Here is a 17357-nt window from a genome sequence, read left to right as displayed (position 1 = left end):
TATATATATATATATATATATATATATATATATATATATATATATTATCAATTTTGAAACATGAATTTTATTCAAAACTCTAAAATATGGACTTGTTGGCCCAAACAATTTAACTTTCTGATTAGTGTAACAGTGAAAATGATCCTTTGTTCATTGCTCTCATTAAATGATCTAGAGAAGTAAATTAATGATTGATTTTGTTTTACCATAATAGAAATACTGATTACAAAAATAGCTATGGTGGATTTGTGAATTTCTTTGGTAATTTCTGTCAAAATATTGATATATAGTGTATATCACTACAAGAATGAGCATTATTTGTGTCCACAAATCAATGATTGGCATGAACTTGAATTTTGAAATATTTGGTGATCTTAATATTCAAGTTTTAGAACTTGATCCTAAATAAAGAATTGATTACCATGCAATTCTAAATTAAAAATAAATAAATAAATAAATGAATAATAATAATAATAATAATAATGTGAAAATGGAGTTGTGTAAGTACTCTAATTTATCCTATTGAATTTGTTCATGGGTGCTAGTCTCCCTAATTGTTATAAATCCATATGATTGATCATGATTTTCCGTGTTTCTATCTCTTTTAGGATATTTCACATTCTATATTATTTTTAAATTAATCCATATCTTTATTGACCAAATGTGGTAGTATTTGGAAATGTGTGGTTATTGCATTTTAACTAGCAAAATTGCATTATTCTTGGATTTTCATATTGTGGGGAAATGTTATTATTGTGTGCATAATTTATGCCTTTAGGTGGGACTTAATATAATTCTTCAGAATTTCAAACCGGGCACCTTGTATCCCTGCAACTCCTTTGATGATTTCAGGTGTCTTTGTTGGCACATAGAATGTTCTCAGTTCTTAAAGATAAAACTAAGTGTAACTTTCCATGAAGAAAGTTCAATATGGTAGAAATAATCCGTGCTGCATAACTCATAATAATACTATATTATTTGTGCTCATCCATATGGTGACAGTGCTAATAATAATGTAATGTTAGGAGGGTTTAACCCTGAATGAGTACCCCCATTAAGAAAATTCAATGTGGTAGAAACAACTCGTACTGCATAACTCGTAATAACACTATATTATTTGTGTTCATCTCAATGGTGAAAGTGCTAATAATAATGTGATGCTAGAAAGAGTTTAACCCCGAATGAGTGCCAATGCGATAATTCTCACGAGGTGTAGGACACACGCACCATTGGAGAACTTATCTATGTAAGAATTGACATAAGACCGTGACTATGGGATTGAGCTATTATCTAGAGACTCTTACTAGAATCAAGATTAGAACGCTACCTACTATGAACTAGAGCCTAAATCGTTATTGTGTGTAGAATAATTGAAGTTTGGTCAAAGGGATCTAATTCAAGGCTTAGTCATTATGACTCCCTTAAATATAAATTGTTATCACTAAGTGAGGTTCAAATCCAAAAGATACCTACACATCTTCCACAATATAACGTTGCCACTATATATTATATATACTTATTTTGAAAGTTTAAAACTTATAGGGGATTATTATAACTTAAGAATAAAAGTTTTAACCTTTAAAATTAAAACCTTTAATTTTTCAATTTTAAAATAAAATTAAAGCATCATAATACATATTGTAACTTGTGTTTTAGCCCCTGTTTGATCCCCATTAAATTAAATTACATTACATTCTATTTTTCTCTCTCATATTTTCAACCACACAATCTTCCATAAAATAGTATTACACGTAAATCGAAAATTTTTCCTTCTTTTTCAACCACTCATTTTTAAAAAAAATACGATTCCCCTATTTTCATTTTCAGGTAATGGACATCAAACAAGAGCTTAATAGTATGATTGTAGGGTTAAGTCTATTCCTATAAAAGCGAGTGCTTTTCATTGAGAAAAACTTTATGAAAACCACAATTTGAGATATAGTTAGAAAACAACATACTCTTTATATTTCATGCTATATTTCTGTAGTTTTGGCAGCTCAAAAAAAGGTCTTTCACTTATCTCTCTATAGTCGTGTCCATAAAAAGAGAACTGGCTGTAAGCCGCTTGGATTTTATCTTGGAGACGTATAGCGTCAAAAGTACCAACACGAGGAAAGATGACACGACTTTAAAACAACGTAATTGATGTAACTCCTTAAAGCTTGCATTCTAAACCTCTTCTTATTGTTGAATTATAATATTTATATTGATATCATAATATTATATTTATACAATTATAAAATTATGTTATTAATATTTACTAATTGATAATTTATTTGCACACAAATCACCCATTTTTTATCAACTGTTATCATCTAGAACGATACTTAGTGGGCTGAATAGCATTAATCATGCCAACACGTATTGGGTCATAGAATCTTCAAACAATCATAGTTAAAGGAATTTACAATCTAGGAGTAACGTCTATAAGTACGCTAAGTAGATATTATCCATCCAGAATTCATGACTTCGTGCTTCATAGGGAAATAGGGGTTAATGGAGGAGAAGCCACTTTTTCAGTCTTGATCTCAATTTGGGAAGATTCCAATAGCTTTCCCGCATGTAAAGCAAATGCTCTCTGACGACTAGAGGGAATGGATAAACTTCGAGGAACAGTTAGTGGAGGAAGCGGAAGTGAAGATCCTTCTTTTGGTGACGGCAAAGGATTCCTATTTGTAGGAGATGCCTCTCGATTTCTGTTGATCAGGGGAGCAGAGTGCCCAAGAGCACCAGAAGAAAACATAGGCTTGGAGCCGAAAGAATCAGGGGGCCTAGGGAGCTCATGAAGCTCACTTATTCTAGGAGAAGATACATGGGGAGCACCATGGAATACATTTACAGACGACGACTGAGAAACAGGCACACGAGAAAGTAACCCAGAAACTGATTGAGGTAGTTCAGAAGAGCCAGTGGGTCCACTTGTAGATAATATGGACTTGTTTGATGATGGTTTACTTGCTAATGAACTGGAGAAAGCGTGTCTTTCCATTTCCCGAGTATTAGATCCACTTTGTATGTCAGATTTTGGGGCTGCACCACCCTCAGTCAAAGGACGGGGCAATGGGAGAGAGTGCCTGTTGTTGGTTTTCTCTTTGACTGCTATATTGGATTTTGAGAAATTATATGCATAAAAATTATCGTCAGCGAATTTTCTGTGCTTCTCTGCATCAAGTGGGGTTGAATGCCATGTACTTTTGGTGCTCCCAATAGAGCTTGCATTGCCTGACAGGAGGGAAAAACTGCTTGTTATTGAACTCATTGCATCAACCGGAGTGGGTAGCACATGTGTGTTAAGTTTCGGCACTGTTATCTGCATTTCTCTGATTCTTTCAGCAGGATCAAATTTCTCTGCAAATATTGGAGCAGAATGACTGCCTCCTCGAGGTTGCTGACTGGAAATTTGCTCCCCTTGGTGTTTACCAATATTTATCTGCACAAACCATATTACATAAGTTCTAATTGCCAGAAGATGACCATTTATATTCCCAGTTAAAAAGAACATCAATCGTTGACAATTGAAAAGGAAATGAGCATGACATACTCTTTACATGGCCTAATTCACCCCATCCAAAGGGTGATTGAAATCCAGAAAACAAAGACAAAATTCAAATAAAATTGCAGAACTTCATCACATGAATCGATTCTTCAACGAAAATATGCATTTTAACATGGATAAAAAATTTAAACATTTTGGTCATAATTGCTTCATTATGGAAGCTGAACCAATACCCTAGACGAACATCGGCAGGTGATCGTAAAGAATACGACTTTCATTTTGGTTTATTTCATGATACAAGTGTGATGGATATACTGTGAAAATTTTAGTTGGGGTTTCCTTTATATTCACTTGACGGCTTGCCTTCTTGGCCTTGTTCCATTTGAGACGAGAATTTTCCCCAAAATTGTTCACAGAATTTCATTTTGGCGTTGTTTCTTTATATACCTGTAGATCATTTTACTCACAATTATTCGATCAATAAACATATGTCGATAGCATTACAGAAATTTCCAGGTGTCAACGCTTATCTACCATTTTCTAGGTGTCCCTTGGTTATGTGTGTGTGTGTGTATATATATATGCATGCAACTACGCAGTACATACTTGCCAAGGCATGGCTACAACAAAAGAGGAAAGAATTTTCCTGAATCCTAGGTTAAGAGAAATGTGAGCAAAATTATGTCTTGCTAAGTTCTTTTACAATTTATCATTGTTGAGTTAGAGTGTTCCTTGCAATATCCCTAATGGGGGAAACAATAATCAAGATCACCATAGTTTTCAAAAGTTATATTGCACCCAAAAAACAATCAACTAATCTTGTAGTTAAAAAGAATAATTATTAACATAGAACTTAAGCTGACCCTAGAACTAATAATTACTAATTCAAGTGAAATAATAAGTTTCATTGTTTCAAAGCTATAATAAATGAACTAGAAAAGCTATGCGACAGTTTGAAGTTTTATGATTAGCAAGCAATCTCACCTCCATTGAGTTCCTTGAAATTGATGCATGGTCAAGCTCCTGCTTATTTTGCCCATAATCGAAACTTAATTCTTCAACATCATTAGCCTCATATCTGTTCCTTTCTTCTTCACCATCTTCACCATCATCCATCCCACGTAGTTCATAATCAATATGTTGCCTATCTGCAACATTTTTAATATGTTGTTCAACTGCTACGAGAGATTGAAGTCCTTTCCGGAAAAAATTTAACTGCTTATTCCAAATAAATAAATGAAATAAAGTTAGATGCACATCTGGCATCTACAGAAGTGGAAAATATTAAACTTGAAATCATAACAATACAAGAACACCTGTGCTGCATGGTGACGTGCTGCCTGTGTTAATAAACTCTGGCATTGTCCTTGTTTCAAGGATTCTACACGAAAAATGCAAAGCCTTGCAGCCTCATCATATTCTTCACGAACTGTCTGCAATTGCATAGAGGTAAAAGCCTCTCCATTTCCATGTTTTGACCTTCCCTTTTCTTTACATTGTCCCACCATGTATTCAAACATCTCTCTGATATCATGCAATTAATCAATCAATGCAATACATGGAAAAATACCCCGTGTATAAATATGGAAATATGTATACCTTTTCTCATCGCACTGTAATTTCATCTCCTGCACCAGTGAAAAGGAGAATATCATTTTAAGTATGCCCCACAAAAAAATATATAAAAATATATAAAAAAATGCATCAGCAAACAGGATGAATTCCATGAATTGGAATGTGCAGCACATACTACATCATTGCAATAACGAAATGATTTAAAGTGATTTGGCAGATACAAGCTCATGGAGGTGTTCAAAGCAACCTCAGAGATACCAATTTGCATGTTCATGGGAGCATTTCTTCTTTCTTCTTACTCAGAGGGTAGGTGTAGGAGAGAGTGGGAAAAATAGAGAGAAGTTACAGCATGAACTGACAGCCCAAAATTTGTCTTGAGGGTAACGTAGTTCATCAGAAAATAACTAAAGATATGACGAGATTTACTATCTTATGCTCAACACCAATGTCCCACTTTTCTCGACTACTTTCAGCGAGTATTACATGTCATACACCACACTTTCTAATATCTTTTAACAGTTTCATAAGCTCCTTGTGTACCATATCAGTTTAGTTATAATGAGCCCCACTCGTATATTCTCGTACTATGCCAATAATCAAATTACCACAAGCTTTTCTATTTAAGAAGACATTATTCTTTACCTTTAAAATTGTGCCAGTGTATCAAAGAGTTACAGAAAGCTGTTAACGTGGGCAGAATCCTCTCAGCATGTTAATAAGATAGAGAGATGAGGGTAGGGTTCAGATTATATCTATATAAGACCATATTGAATACAATAATATATGATGAACAAACCTCCACTTGCCGTAGCTCACTTAGTAGAGACTCTGATGGGTTTGTAATTGTCTTGATAATATGAGACCGCTGAAATATAAAAAATAGCAAGTTATGACCGTGTTCTCAATTACATTCGGAAATCTTAAACATTGGCATTTGGGACAGCAATAAACACGCACATAGTTATCAGCAAGTTTCTGGAGTTCAAGCTGAACCCTTCCCAGCATTTCTAATGCTCTGCCTGCAAAAAGATAGAAGTCAAGGGCATTTGGATTTTGCTTTCTAACTTTCAGCAATAGAAGGATATTTCAAGCAGTTTTGATGCAAATGAAAAGCAAAAATACTCAAACAACAGGAGCTTCAAGTCATGGTAAAAAATTGATGATGGGGGAGCAGAAGAAGAGGTAGTAAGCTGAAGAATAAAGTGAATACAAGATCTTACAAGCATCTAACAGACTAAGAAACCATGTTAAAGGTAGCAAGGTGACATATTTTTAAGTGAAAAGACTAACAATCAAAGCTAAATTTGCTGATTTTACAAAGATATCAAGTTTCTATACCTAGATTTAATAGTAGCTTTGACAATAAGATAGAATTTAAAAGAAATCAGCAACTATAAAGGTTGGAAACAGCATAAGAAACATTGTGAATCTTCTGAATGTAACTTTGAGAACAATCGGCTTACCACTTTCTCCATCATTATTTACAGCAGTTTTCTCCAGCAGACAATTCCCCATCTCCAAAAGTGACTCAGAAAACTCTGAAAGGGGAAGAATCAAATTGATGACAAATTACTGAATATTGTTAAAGATTAAAGCATGAGGCAATTGGTCACTTAATAGTGATCTAAATTTATAAATGTCATTGTTTGAATCACAGTTTTGCTTACTAAAGTAAAAATTCAATTTCTTTCAAAAGATTGCTCTATCCATTCACTTAACCATCTTCTGGATTTTCAAGTACGAGTTTTTCTTGAAGAGATGAGAATTGAGGAACTTTTCAAATTATAAACCAAGAATAGTGATTCGCATTGCGTCTTTCTCTAACATATAGATAGAAACAAGTTCAGTAGACATGTTAATGGCTAGGAGAGAAATCAGAAGCAAGAAAAAGATTTATTACTCCTTGATGCGAAAGAAAATAGAAGAATAAGTGCCAATCACAGAGATCAACAAAGAGAGACTGAGATTTATGTCCACGGTGGAGGATGTCAGATAATTAATTTGGATGGAATTTGATGTAACTTTGGTAGGTATGAGAAAAAGTAAAGTTACCAAAGTAAACAATGAAGAGACAGATTTTAGTCCAGGGTGGTGGAATTCAGATCATTATTGTGGATGGAATTTGATGTATAATTGGAAGATAAGAAAATTTGCAAAATTGCCAAAAACAAATCTTGCTGACTTGTGCTTTTGCTGTTGGCATTCTAATAAAATATGCAGTGGTATAAAAGGACCTATTTAAAACATATATTAAAGGAAAAAAAGTGATAAACCAACAAATTTATAGTGCTCATTTTAAAAATGAATCATTTCAAAAAGAGAAGAGGAGCGCTTTAGAAAATGACCTTTATATTTGTTTGTTAAATTATACAGGAGACAAAGTTTTTAGACATCCCCAACCACCAACTCCCCCTGGTGCCTAGTGTCTGGAACGTCAACAACATACTTTGTATCTTACACCCTTTTCAAAAAGTACAAGATCTTATATCACCAGTAAAACAGCAGAGAAGTTGAACTCTCTGATAATCCATCAGATTATTTGAAGACTCTATGTTCTAGACCATTATAAATTTTGAAGACCATATTCTATACAGGTGTAATCTTAGCTTCAGCAATAATCACCAGACACCTACTCCTTGCTTTCTATAAATTTTGCTTGATTTCAAAATCAACTTTGAGAGAATCTAGTGAAATTGACATTTGAATTATATATTAGCAACTGCAAACGAGATGTTCCCCAGTATTTAAACTTTCAGGAATATGAATTGTATTTGAGAGAGTAACGCCTGGACAAGTTCAGACAACTAGGCAGTTTAGGTCATGCATTTATATCTACCTGCTGTTAAATTTTTTTATTCAAATGAAAATTTAACTTTGAAATACAATTTCGACAATTAAATCACATTAAGCAAGTACCGTAAGCACTATTTGTTGTAGCAGCTGCTGCAGAGAGCAAACGATCATAGCAAGTTCTCATGTCTTTCATATCCTGCAAACATAATGCATCAAGCAGAAAGACAATAAGATTGCAAGAAGCAAGAGAACCTACGTCAAATTGTTTCAAAAATATTACAAGTTATAAACACCATATTGACATTGAAAATTGAAACCTACTATTACTCCTTTCGCACATAACTAGAACTTTCACAAGCTAATCAGTTGGCTAATGCACAAGCAACTAAAAGGGAAAAACTTGCACCTCCGGAATCTAGGAATTATATAAAAAAGAAAAAAAAAACCATTTAATTGAATGAATATGTCAATTATTTATTTTCAATTTTTTATTTGGTCCCAAAAATGCTTGAACATTATGGTATGTTGAAATTTGATAAGAGCTACCCAATTCACTTGACTGAGGCATCAACATTGCCTCCGAAATTAACGCATCACACGGATAAGGAAATTGACAATAAAAACTTGTTTCAACTACACTCGATTAAGAGAGAAGGCGTAAAAATTAAAGCACGAGTAAAAACCATATTTGTTCGAAGCAAAAGAATAAGAATAATATCCACCTTTACAGCTTGGGCAAGCCCGTGTAAATGAGCCGAAATATGGTGATCCCAGTTTTCCTTGGCATCGATCTTGTGAGGTGCGAATTTTCTCAGCTTCTCCAGCGGCGACTTCATTTCCGAGCACTGGATTTTTCGTGTCAATTGGAGAACTGCTTTAGAATTTATTAATACAGGAACAAAATTAAGAAGAAAAAGAAAGAAAGTTCAAATTATCTACAATAAAAGGATCGAACGAGCAATACTGGAAAAAAAATGAAAAAAGGCGTTCAAAGAGGAGATTGGATGAGAAGAAAATTCTAATGTTAAGCGCCCAAGTTAAAAGGCAACTCCTCACTAACCCCTACCTGTAATGTCCTTTTTGGTAATTTCGCACTTGGTTGCTTAAGCGTGGGTAATCTACGTTCGGCTTTCCTCCAATTTTGTCCAGTGTGAACTAAAGTCGTGGGATCCGGCGTCTATTGTAGTCATTTTCTGGATTTGCTCCTCTCTTGAACGTGGCGGGAATTTTCCTTTTTGATTGCAATCCCAACTAGAATAAAGCCCCTTGAACAACCCCGGATAACCGGGGATTGTTGTAGCACTGTTGGGGTTAACTTTTAAATATTTTTAGGATGGTTATCACTACAGTTAAATCTCGATAAAGTAATAACCTCGGGATCGGAAAAAAATATTCATTTAGCTAGATTATTTATTTATCGATAAATGAATAAATTATTCATTTATCGATAAATAAATATTTATTATTTTAGAGAGAGTTTTTCAATATAAAATATGTACATTGTATGTGGGAAGAAAAATAAAAAAACACTAATCAAAGTATTATTTGAATCTAGGGAAGCTCAAAAGTTTTAGTGAAACTTAATGTCTCTAAAAACTAAGTTCACGTACATAGCAAATGAAAAGGTTTAGTCATTACCTATAAAAGCTAGATGTTTGGAAAACATATTCCAAGCACATACAATATTTTGTTTCCCCTTCAATGTCTTCTCATCATTTGAAAGGAGTAAAAAAATCAAATTTAACCGATAAAATAAGGAGTGCAATATGTGAGCATGAAAAAGAGAATCCAACTATTAGCCAAAAAGATATGCAAGCATGGGTGCAACAAAAGTTTGATTTGACTATTAGTCAATCAATAATAACGAACACTCTCAAAAGGGCGTCGAAATATTTGTCAAATGAGATGAAAAATAGCGATGTTAAAACCACAAATCGGCAAAATACCCTGATTTAGAGAAAGTTTTGTATGAGTGATTTCTTCAATGGCATGATAAAGTGAATATGTCTGGAGAAATTATCCAAGGAAAAGCAAAAGAGCTTTAGCAAAAAATGTATGGTGAAACTAATCCAGAATTCAGTTTTTCTAGTGGATGATTAGAACGTTTCAAGACAAGATATGGAATCAAATCTTATCGACGTTTTGGTGAAAGTGGTTCAGTTATCATGGAGAATATTGAAAATGCTTTACCTGAAATACGATCAAAACTAGACCAATTTCGGTTGAAGGATATTTACAATATGGATGAAATTGGATTATTTTACTGATTGACAACTGATCATTCACTTGCTACCAAGCAGCTCGAAGGATACAAAAAAGATAAGGAGAGAATTACTGTTATTGTTTGTCAAATACAAATTGTGTTAAACTAATGAAGAGTTTGAGGATCAAAATGACATGAAAAATCATTAGAAACATAAGTGATACAATAAACAAATATTAAGAACCTTAAGTACAATTAAAATATAGTGCAAAAAATAAAAATTGTGTTGTTAATATTTTATCCATATTTTTATTGGAAAGTGTTCCAACAAGTAATTTAAACTATTAACTTAGCTCCCGTTTGGTAGGAGTGAAAGAAAGCAATTAATTTGGCAATATATTCATAGAATTAACAAAATTTTTAAACTATATATTTCATCAACTTTTATCAAAATCTACTAAAAATTTGATTTTAATCCCTACCAAACAAGAGTTTAAATCAATCTAATAATCTAGATCTGTTAAAACACTTATTGAAATGCATTTAGATATGAGTGTTGTGATTTATAATTCTAGATAGTTAAATTAGAATTACAGTGTTTTGCTAAATTCACGGTAGGGAAAAAAAAAAAAAAAAAAAAAGATCCTATATCTCCTGTTTGAGCTCCATTATCTAAAATTCATTTTTAAAAAAATCATTTTCAATTACACGTTTTTTCAATAAAATTATTTTACACAAACTCAAAATTGTTTCATACATTTTAATCACATATCCTCCAAAAGATTATAACTACAAAACTCATTTTTCTCAAAAATAAAACTCAAACAAACACTTATTTACATATAAATAATTTTCTGTTTCAATAGATTAGTGTGTTTATTGTGAATGGAGATTGGTGAGTATTTAGAAAACAACTAATACAAAAAGTTGGATAAACAAATTCCAGCGTAATTTGACTACAACACTGCATTATATAACCATTTAGCCTCCATTTGGTACAGATTGTTTAAGATTTTTTTTTTTTATGAGTATATTTTCAATCATAACAACATATTTTTTTTCAAAAATAAAATAAAATAAATTCAGTTTTAAAAAATCTACATCAAATACGTATTAAAGAATAAAAATTAAACTAAGGATAAGTCAAAAGTCAAAGTTTGCGGATAAAGGGCAAGATATCAAATTTGTAGGTTAATGGTGAAATTGAGATGAGTGCTATGCAAAAATTGCGTTTCCCAGTTGAACTTTGACCAGTAATGCCGGTGGATCACATAAATGTTGCCCCTTTCTCATGTCTACCAAAATTTGTAGCATGCATCCTTAGAAATTTGGACAATATAACAAATGGTCAACGGAAAAATTACAATCTACCTTTTCATGTAGCAATACACACGACGAAAACATCTTGTGCAAAGTTGTACTTAAAGAAAACTTGTTCCCATCATATTTTGTTGAACGTTGCGCTTTTGCGTTAGCTCAATAGTGGACATTGACATGTGAAATGTATATAAACAGTTTCAAATTTCAAATATACAAAAATGAGTGATGAATAATTAAGTAATACGTGTTGGACCCGAAGTATTGTAGTGAATGAAATTAATGACGTGATATGAAGTAATGAAAATTACAACGAGAAACAAGATTTAAAAGTAAAAATATTAACAAAGAAAGTTAATCGCAGATATACAATATCTTATTAATCGACAATTCTTGTATGAACAAAATTGAAAAAGAAGATCATTATTTATAGGTACATGGCATAATATAAAGATGGAAATAATATGGAATAAAGAAATAATATATTTCCATAAAAATCACGTAAAATATAAAGAAATAAATTTTCTCACATAAAAATAAGGAAACAATTTATTTTCAAAAAACAATCCACCCTAATTTGGGTCACGAACCCAACAATCTCCACCTTAACCCAAATCCTGGTGCAACGAACGAAACTCCAAGGTTTCAAATTCATCTATATCGAAACAGCCAATCTCCTTAACATAATAACCAAAACTTTCCAAACTAAACCTTTGTCCTCTGCAAAGCGTCCACAAATGACACCTGAACCCAAATCCTGGGTTTCCTGAATTTCACCTAGGAATTACTGTTGACCAAATAGGGTCGAAACACAACCTGTAGCAGAAACCATATCACATGCTGGAGCAGAAGGTTTATTGCTAGAACTGTCGCCTTCAACGTCCCCAAAAGCATTCCAAACATTATTGACATCACGGTACATACGCTCCATGAGTCCAATCTTAGCAAATGAATACAGTGTATCCGTTGAAATTTGTAGCAAAACGGAATCACTAATGCTCCCATAAGTAATGTTCTGAACCAACCCAGAGCCTGTCACAAGAGGTACTATACCAAAATGAACATCCACCATGATACTGAACTTGTCCTGATGTCTCTTAATTGATTCTACGCTTCCCTGTATGATATACAATTGAGACCTTCTCCGTCCCTCGTGTACAACCAGGACACCCTTTCGGACCTTCAAAACTCCACCTCCACCTCCACTAGAGAATTTATGCCATTTTGCATCCTGAATACTCAGTGAGATAAGATTTCTTTTTAGATCTGGAATATGTCGAACCTGATCAATTGTTCAAATCGTCCCATCCTGAAACCTTAGTCTGACTCGACGAATTCCAGCAATATGGCAAGATTGGTTGTTTCCCATCACAACTCCACCTTACTTGACAGCCTCATATGTCTGAAAGAAATTTTGATTGGAACACATATGATGCGAATATGCCGAATCGAAAATCCACTCCTCGTCAGGTTTCGATTCCACATCAGGTACCACAGTCAACATCACATCTCCGCCATCTGAAAAATTCTCGGTAACATTAGTCACATCCGAATTAAAGAATTGCCTCCCATAGTTTGCAGCTAAATCACCTTTAGCCTTCAACTTATTACAATCCTTCTTTACGTGTCCTTTTCTCCTGTAGTAGAATCAGTAAAAATTGCTAAAGTTCATCCTCGATTTACCTCTCCATCGATCACCATGAGATACCAAAGCTTTCTCATCCCTCGATGTAGCTCCAACCTATAGTAAAAGTATCCCGACTATACAAAATGGTATTCCGAAACGACGCATAAGAGCTAGGCAGTGAACATAATAGGATCAAGACAAGATCATTTTCATCGTACCTCCAACGTCTCCAAATCTGCGACAATTTCCTTGAACACAACAATATGGTCTTCCAACGACCCTCTTTCCACCATGCGATGGGAATACGGTTTCTGCTTTAGATCCAGTTTACTGGTAAGACTCTTGGTCATACATAACTGCTCCAATTTCAACCACAAAGCAGCCGATGTTTTCTCCTTCAAGACATCCTACAGAATATTGTTGAATAGATGAAGATAAATCAATGACAAAGTCTTTCGATCCCTCCGTTGTTTATCTTCCATTGTCCAATTAGCTAGCATCTTCTCAAAACCCAGCAACACATCATCCAAATCCAACTACGCTACAATAGCTCTCATCTTTACTTGCCACAAAAAAAACCTTGTATTGCGATCCAATTGCGGAATATCGTACTTCAAATCAATCATCTCTGAAAAACCTCAACTAATCTACAACAAGAACCAACCTTTGATACCACTTGTTGGACCCGGAAGGATTGTAGTGAATGAGACCCGGAAGGATTGTAGTGAATGAGATTAATGACGCAATATGAAGTAATAAAGATCGCAACAAGAAACAAGATTTAAAAGTAAAGAAATTAACAAAGAAAGTTAATCGCAGAAGCACGATATTTTATTAATCAACAATATGAAGAGAAATAAAAGAACTCGACAATTCTTGCTTGAACAAAATTGAAAGAGAAGATCATTATATATAGGTACATGATATAGCATAAAGATGAAAATAATATGGAATAAGGAAATAATATATTTTCATAAAAATTACGTGAAATATAAGGAAACAAATTTTCTCACAGGAAATGAAGGAAACAACGTATTTCCAAAAAAAAAAAAAAAATCCACTCTAATTTGGGTCACAACCCCAACAATACGTTCATTGAAATGTGTGGACAAAATGTTCGTAAACATGAACCAAATGTAGACAAATTATTTTATAGTTGAAATTTGTTTAGATTTCACTTCAATGTAAACTCGTGCTTTTTAAGCATAATCCTATTGCGTAAGTAATTGAGGACAAGCTTCGTTACTTCAAGACATTCAACTCAACTCTATATGCCAATTTTGACTATAGATAAATTATTCGAATCTTTTTTTTATCAAGCATTGTTGATGCCATGTCATCATGTGAGAGTGTCTTCGTATTGCTAAGGGTATAACAAGTGTCAAGCTATGTATTTTGATCACACTGGGCATTGTTCTTATACAACTTATTATTTTTGGTTTTTTGCTTCTGCAAAGTCATATGCATTTTCAAAATAAATTCACCTCAAACAATTCTTCTACTTTTCTATGAAATATCAGCGGTCACTGCTTGAAAAAGGAAACTCGCCTCCTTCTTCATAAGCTCTTCTAATTCAGGCAAGTGGTGTCCTCTAAAAGGGACACTTATTGAAGGTTGTCCTTAAAAAGAAAATGGTGAATTTGTTTTGCCTTTTATGCATCAATGTTGGAGGATGTCTCTTAGTTTCGAAGGATTGCAAATCGACATTTTGGCCCGTTACTTCAACCTTATGTCTTGATTGTGCACCGCTTTACTGACTTTAAAGCATGTCCAATAGTCACGAGTGACGGACCTTTGAGTCTATAAAAGTATGTAAATGTTAGTTACGATATTTGTCTGTTTTTTAAAACCCTTGAAAGCAGCAGAAATAAATTTGTGGAATCGTGTCTAAACACGACAGCAATTATCAACAGTATTCCATTGTTCAACCGACAAGAAGTCTGGCCATCGAGAATTAAATTGCTACAGTAAACAAGTTCAAAGTTTTGAAATATTATTTCTTTACTCATCTGTATAGACTAAAAGCATATTTATGCACATATTGTTATATCGATGGCGATAAATTATGTGACATTATTTGAATTTTATACATATTTTTCCATTTAAAAAAAATAAAACTTGCTCAATATCATAAATACTGTTGACCTCTAAAAATGGCTCTTCCACGTGGCCAACTTGTAGCTACTCCACGTATTCCTCCCTACGAAATGAACAAACTGTCAGGCGCACACGGCCGGAACCGACGGGGGTGGCGGCCGCATACACTCCAACGGTCAAGTCAGGTTTGGGTAGTCGGAACAGTGTCCAGGGACCACACAAATCAATCAGTCAATAAAGGGGGAGGAGGATATATAAACTTGTTATGGAGTGCTATCTATTGAGAGTTTCATTACCTTTGCCTCTGGCCAATCTTTGGGTATTTATAGGTGGTATGAACCGTGGGATGTGGAACACGTGTATACATCTGACGGTATGAAGCGTCTGCTCATAGGCGTCAATCAGCCGCGCTTGTAGAGTGGGCGGACAGTTTGTTTCCCCCGAGTTGAATTGACATAAAGTTGATAAGTCACATCAAATAGCTTTATGGGGGACGTCAAATCAATTTAAACCTTATATGCAGAGCAAATCTTAAATTGGCAGCGAATCTTCTAACGAGGGTCCACTTGAACCCGACCTCGGAGACGGGACACTTCGGCAGATCAGTGACAGGAATCGGTGTACCACTTTGGAGAAGCTTCGGGAGGTCGGGGTGGTCTATTTGATTTCACCGGCTTCGGAGTGGCGAGATGACACTTCGATACCTCGGTACCGAGGCTCATAAAAATGAGGCGTAACAGTAGTCCCCCAAATCCGAGAATGAATATTTATATTATACGTGGATTTGTTTTCCTGACCGGATTGCGGCATGGGGGTAGCTGCAACTTTGTAGAGCATGGGAAGAACGCAGAGCCGAGGCGATGAGCCAATGGTACGCTCGCGTCGGGTACGCTAAAGCGTCATAAAAATTATAGGGACCCGTCTTCACTGAAGCGTTGGAAGGGAGAACCGAGGCGATAAGCAAACGGGGGTTCGCATCGGGTGCGTCCAAACTTTGTAAAGTTGGGGGACTCGTTTCTCGTCGAAGCGTTGGCGAAAAAAGGGGGTCGACGCGTGGGGAGATGGCTCGAACTTCGTAAAGCATAGGAGGGAACGCAGCGTCCGCGGCGATTGGCCACTGGGGCGTTCGCATCGGTTGCGGCTAAGCTTTGTAAAGTCGGGGGAGGAGATCATCTGAGGCGACCCGGAAGTCCAATGATTTGACAACTGTTGCGTGTTTCCAAGGTGACAGTTGGGTACCACGCCCATTCCCCTAGAAGGCTGCTGCGGCCAGTAATTATTATTGACGGCTGTTGGTAACCGAGGCGACGCGTTTCAATTTAGCGTGAAAGCCACAGCGACATCTTGGGCGTAGATCAAATCTGGCGTTTCATTTCAACGGCTGGGATCGAGAATACAACGAACGGTTTAGATTGATCGTATTTGAATTGAACGGTGGAGATTGGATGTCTTTCCTATAAAAGGTGAACTTTGGGGGCTTATCAGAGTTTCTACCTTTGCCATACGAAAGAAACAAAAATTTCTCCCAAATTTGCGACGATTTTCGGCGTTCTACAAGCAACTCCGGCGAGAGAGAGCGATATTTCCGGCGATCTCGCACAATTTCCGGCTAGGAAACACTTCCAAACTCGTAAGTTTCAGTACCCATTTAGACTCTAAAAATTTCTTAACGAATGGCCTCGGAAGGGAGTTCTGGTTTGGGTAGGAGTTTAGAAATAGTGAGGGTGGACGAGCCCATTGTGGCGACCTCCTCAGAAATAGCCGGGGCCATAATGGGGGGGAAAACATGTGGAAGCGACCAGATAGCCCTCCGGATACTTCTGTGCACTGGGGGGCGTCGGACTACCCATCAAAGTTGAGGGAGGCCGACCTTGGTAGACTTAGGACAGAATATAGGATCCCGGACAGTGTGGACCTGATTCTCCCAGGGCCGGAAGAGAGAGCTTGTTACCCAAGGCCGGGCTGCGTGGCCATTAGTGAGGCGATCCTTAGGGCCGGACATAGGCTGCCTATTCACCCATTCCTTAGGTTGGTGCTTAGGTCTTACGGGCTAGCCCCGACGCAGCTCAATCCGAACTCCTGGAGCCAAATGGTGGGCTCCTGGATGTTGTGGAAAGAGGCGTCGTTAGGAGTGGAGCTGCCCCTTTCCGTTTTCCAGACTCTCTGCATACCCAAGGTTACTGCTGGGGGGGATAAGACCCGGGGTTGGTACTACCTGACTTCATGGGGTTCCCACACTCCATTTGTGA

At 35.7% G+C, this 17357-nt stretch overlaps 2 protein-coding genes across 2 annotated transcripts in view; both read right to left on the bottom strand.

The window, feature by feature from the left end:
* Nucleotides 1-2316: 2316 nt before the first annotated feature.
* On the bottom strand, nucleotides 2317-8924 carry LOC111400782 (uncharacterized protein At2g33490-like). Its single transcript, XM_023028181.1, has 9 exons — nucleotides 8587-8924; nucleotides 7988-8060; nucleotides 6535-6609; nucleotides 6029-6090; nucleotides 5868-5936; nucleotides 5096-5124; nucleotides 4813-5020; nucleotides 4481-4711; nucleotides 2317-3430 (listed from the first exon to the last, which is right to left on the bottom strand). Exons 1-9 carry the CDS (start codon nucleotides 8698-8700, stop codon nucleotides 2477-2479), a joined length of 1815 nt encoding a protein of 604 aa, XP_022883949.1. The 5' UTR covers nucleotides 8701-8924; the 3' UTR covers nucleotides 2317-2476.
* A 7353-nt stretch (nucleotides 8925-16277) lies between these two features.
* LOC111402573 overlaps nucleotides 16278-17357 on the bottom strand; it is a 6149-nt gene continuing 5069 nt past the window's right edge. Inside the window, exons 6-8 of the mRNA XM_023030954.1 lie at nucleotides 17024-17117; nucleotides 16664-16717; nucleotides 16278-16397 (exon numbers count right to left, since the gene is read on the bottom strand). Coding sequence (XP_022886722.1) covers nucleotides 16278-16397; nucleotides 16664-16717; nucleotides 17024-17117 — 268 coding nt within the window. The remainder of the gene's footprint in view (nucleotides 16398-16663; nucleotides 16718-17023; nucleotides 17118-17357) is intronic.

Source organism: Olea europaea, chromosome 10, assembly GCF_002742605.1.
Source record: "Olea europaea var. sylvestris chromosome 10, O_europaea_v1, whole genome shotgun sequence".
Taxonomy (NCBI): Eukaryota; Viridiplantae; Streptophyta; class Magnoliopsida; order Lamiales; family Oleaceae; genus Olea; species Olea europaea.
The sequence above is the reverse complement of the archived record's forward strand: the minus strand, read 5'-3'. Positions and strand labels throughout refer to the sequence as shown.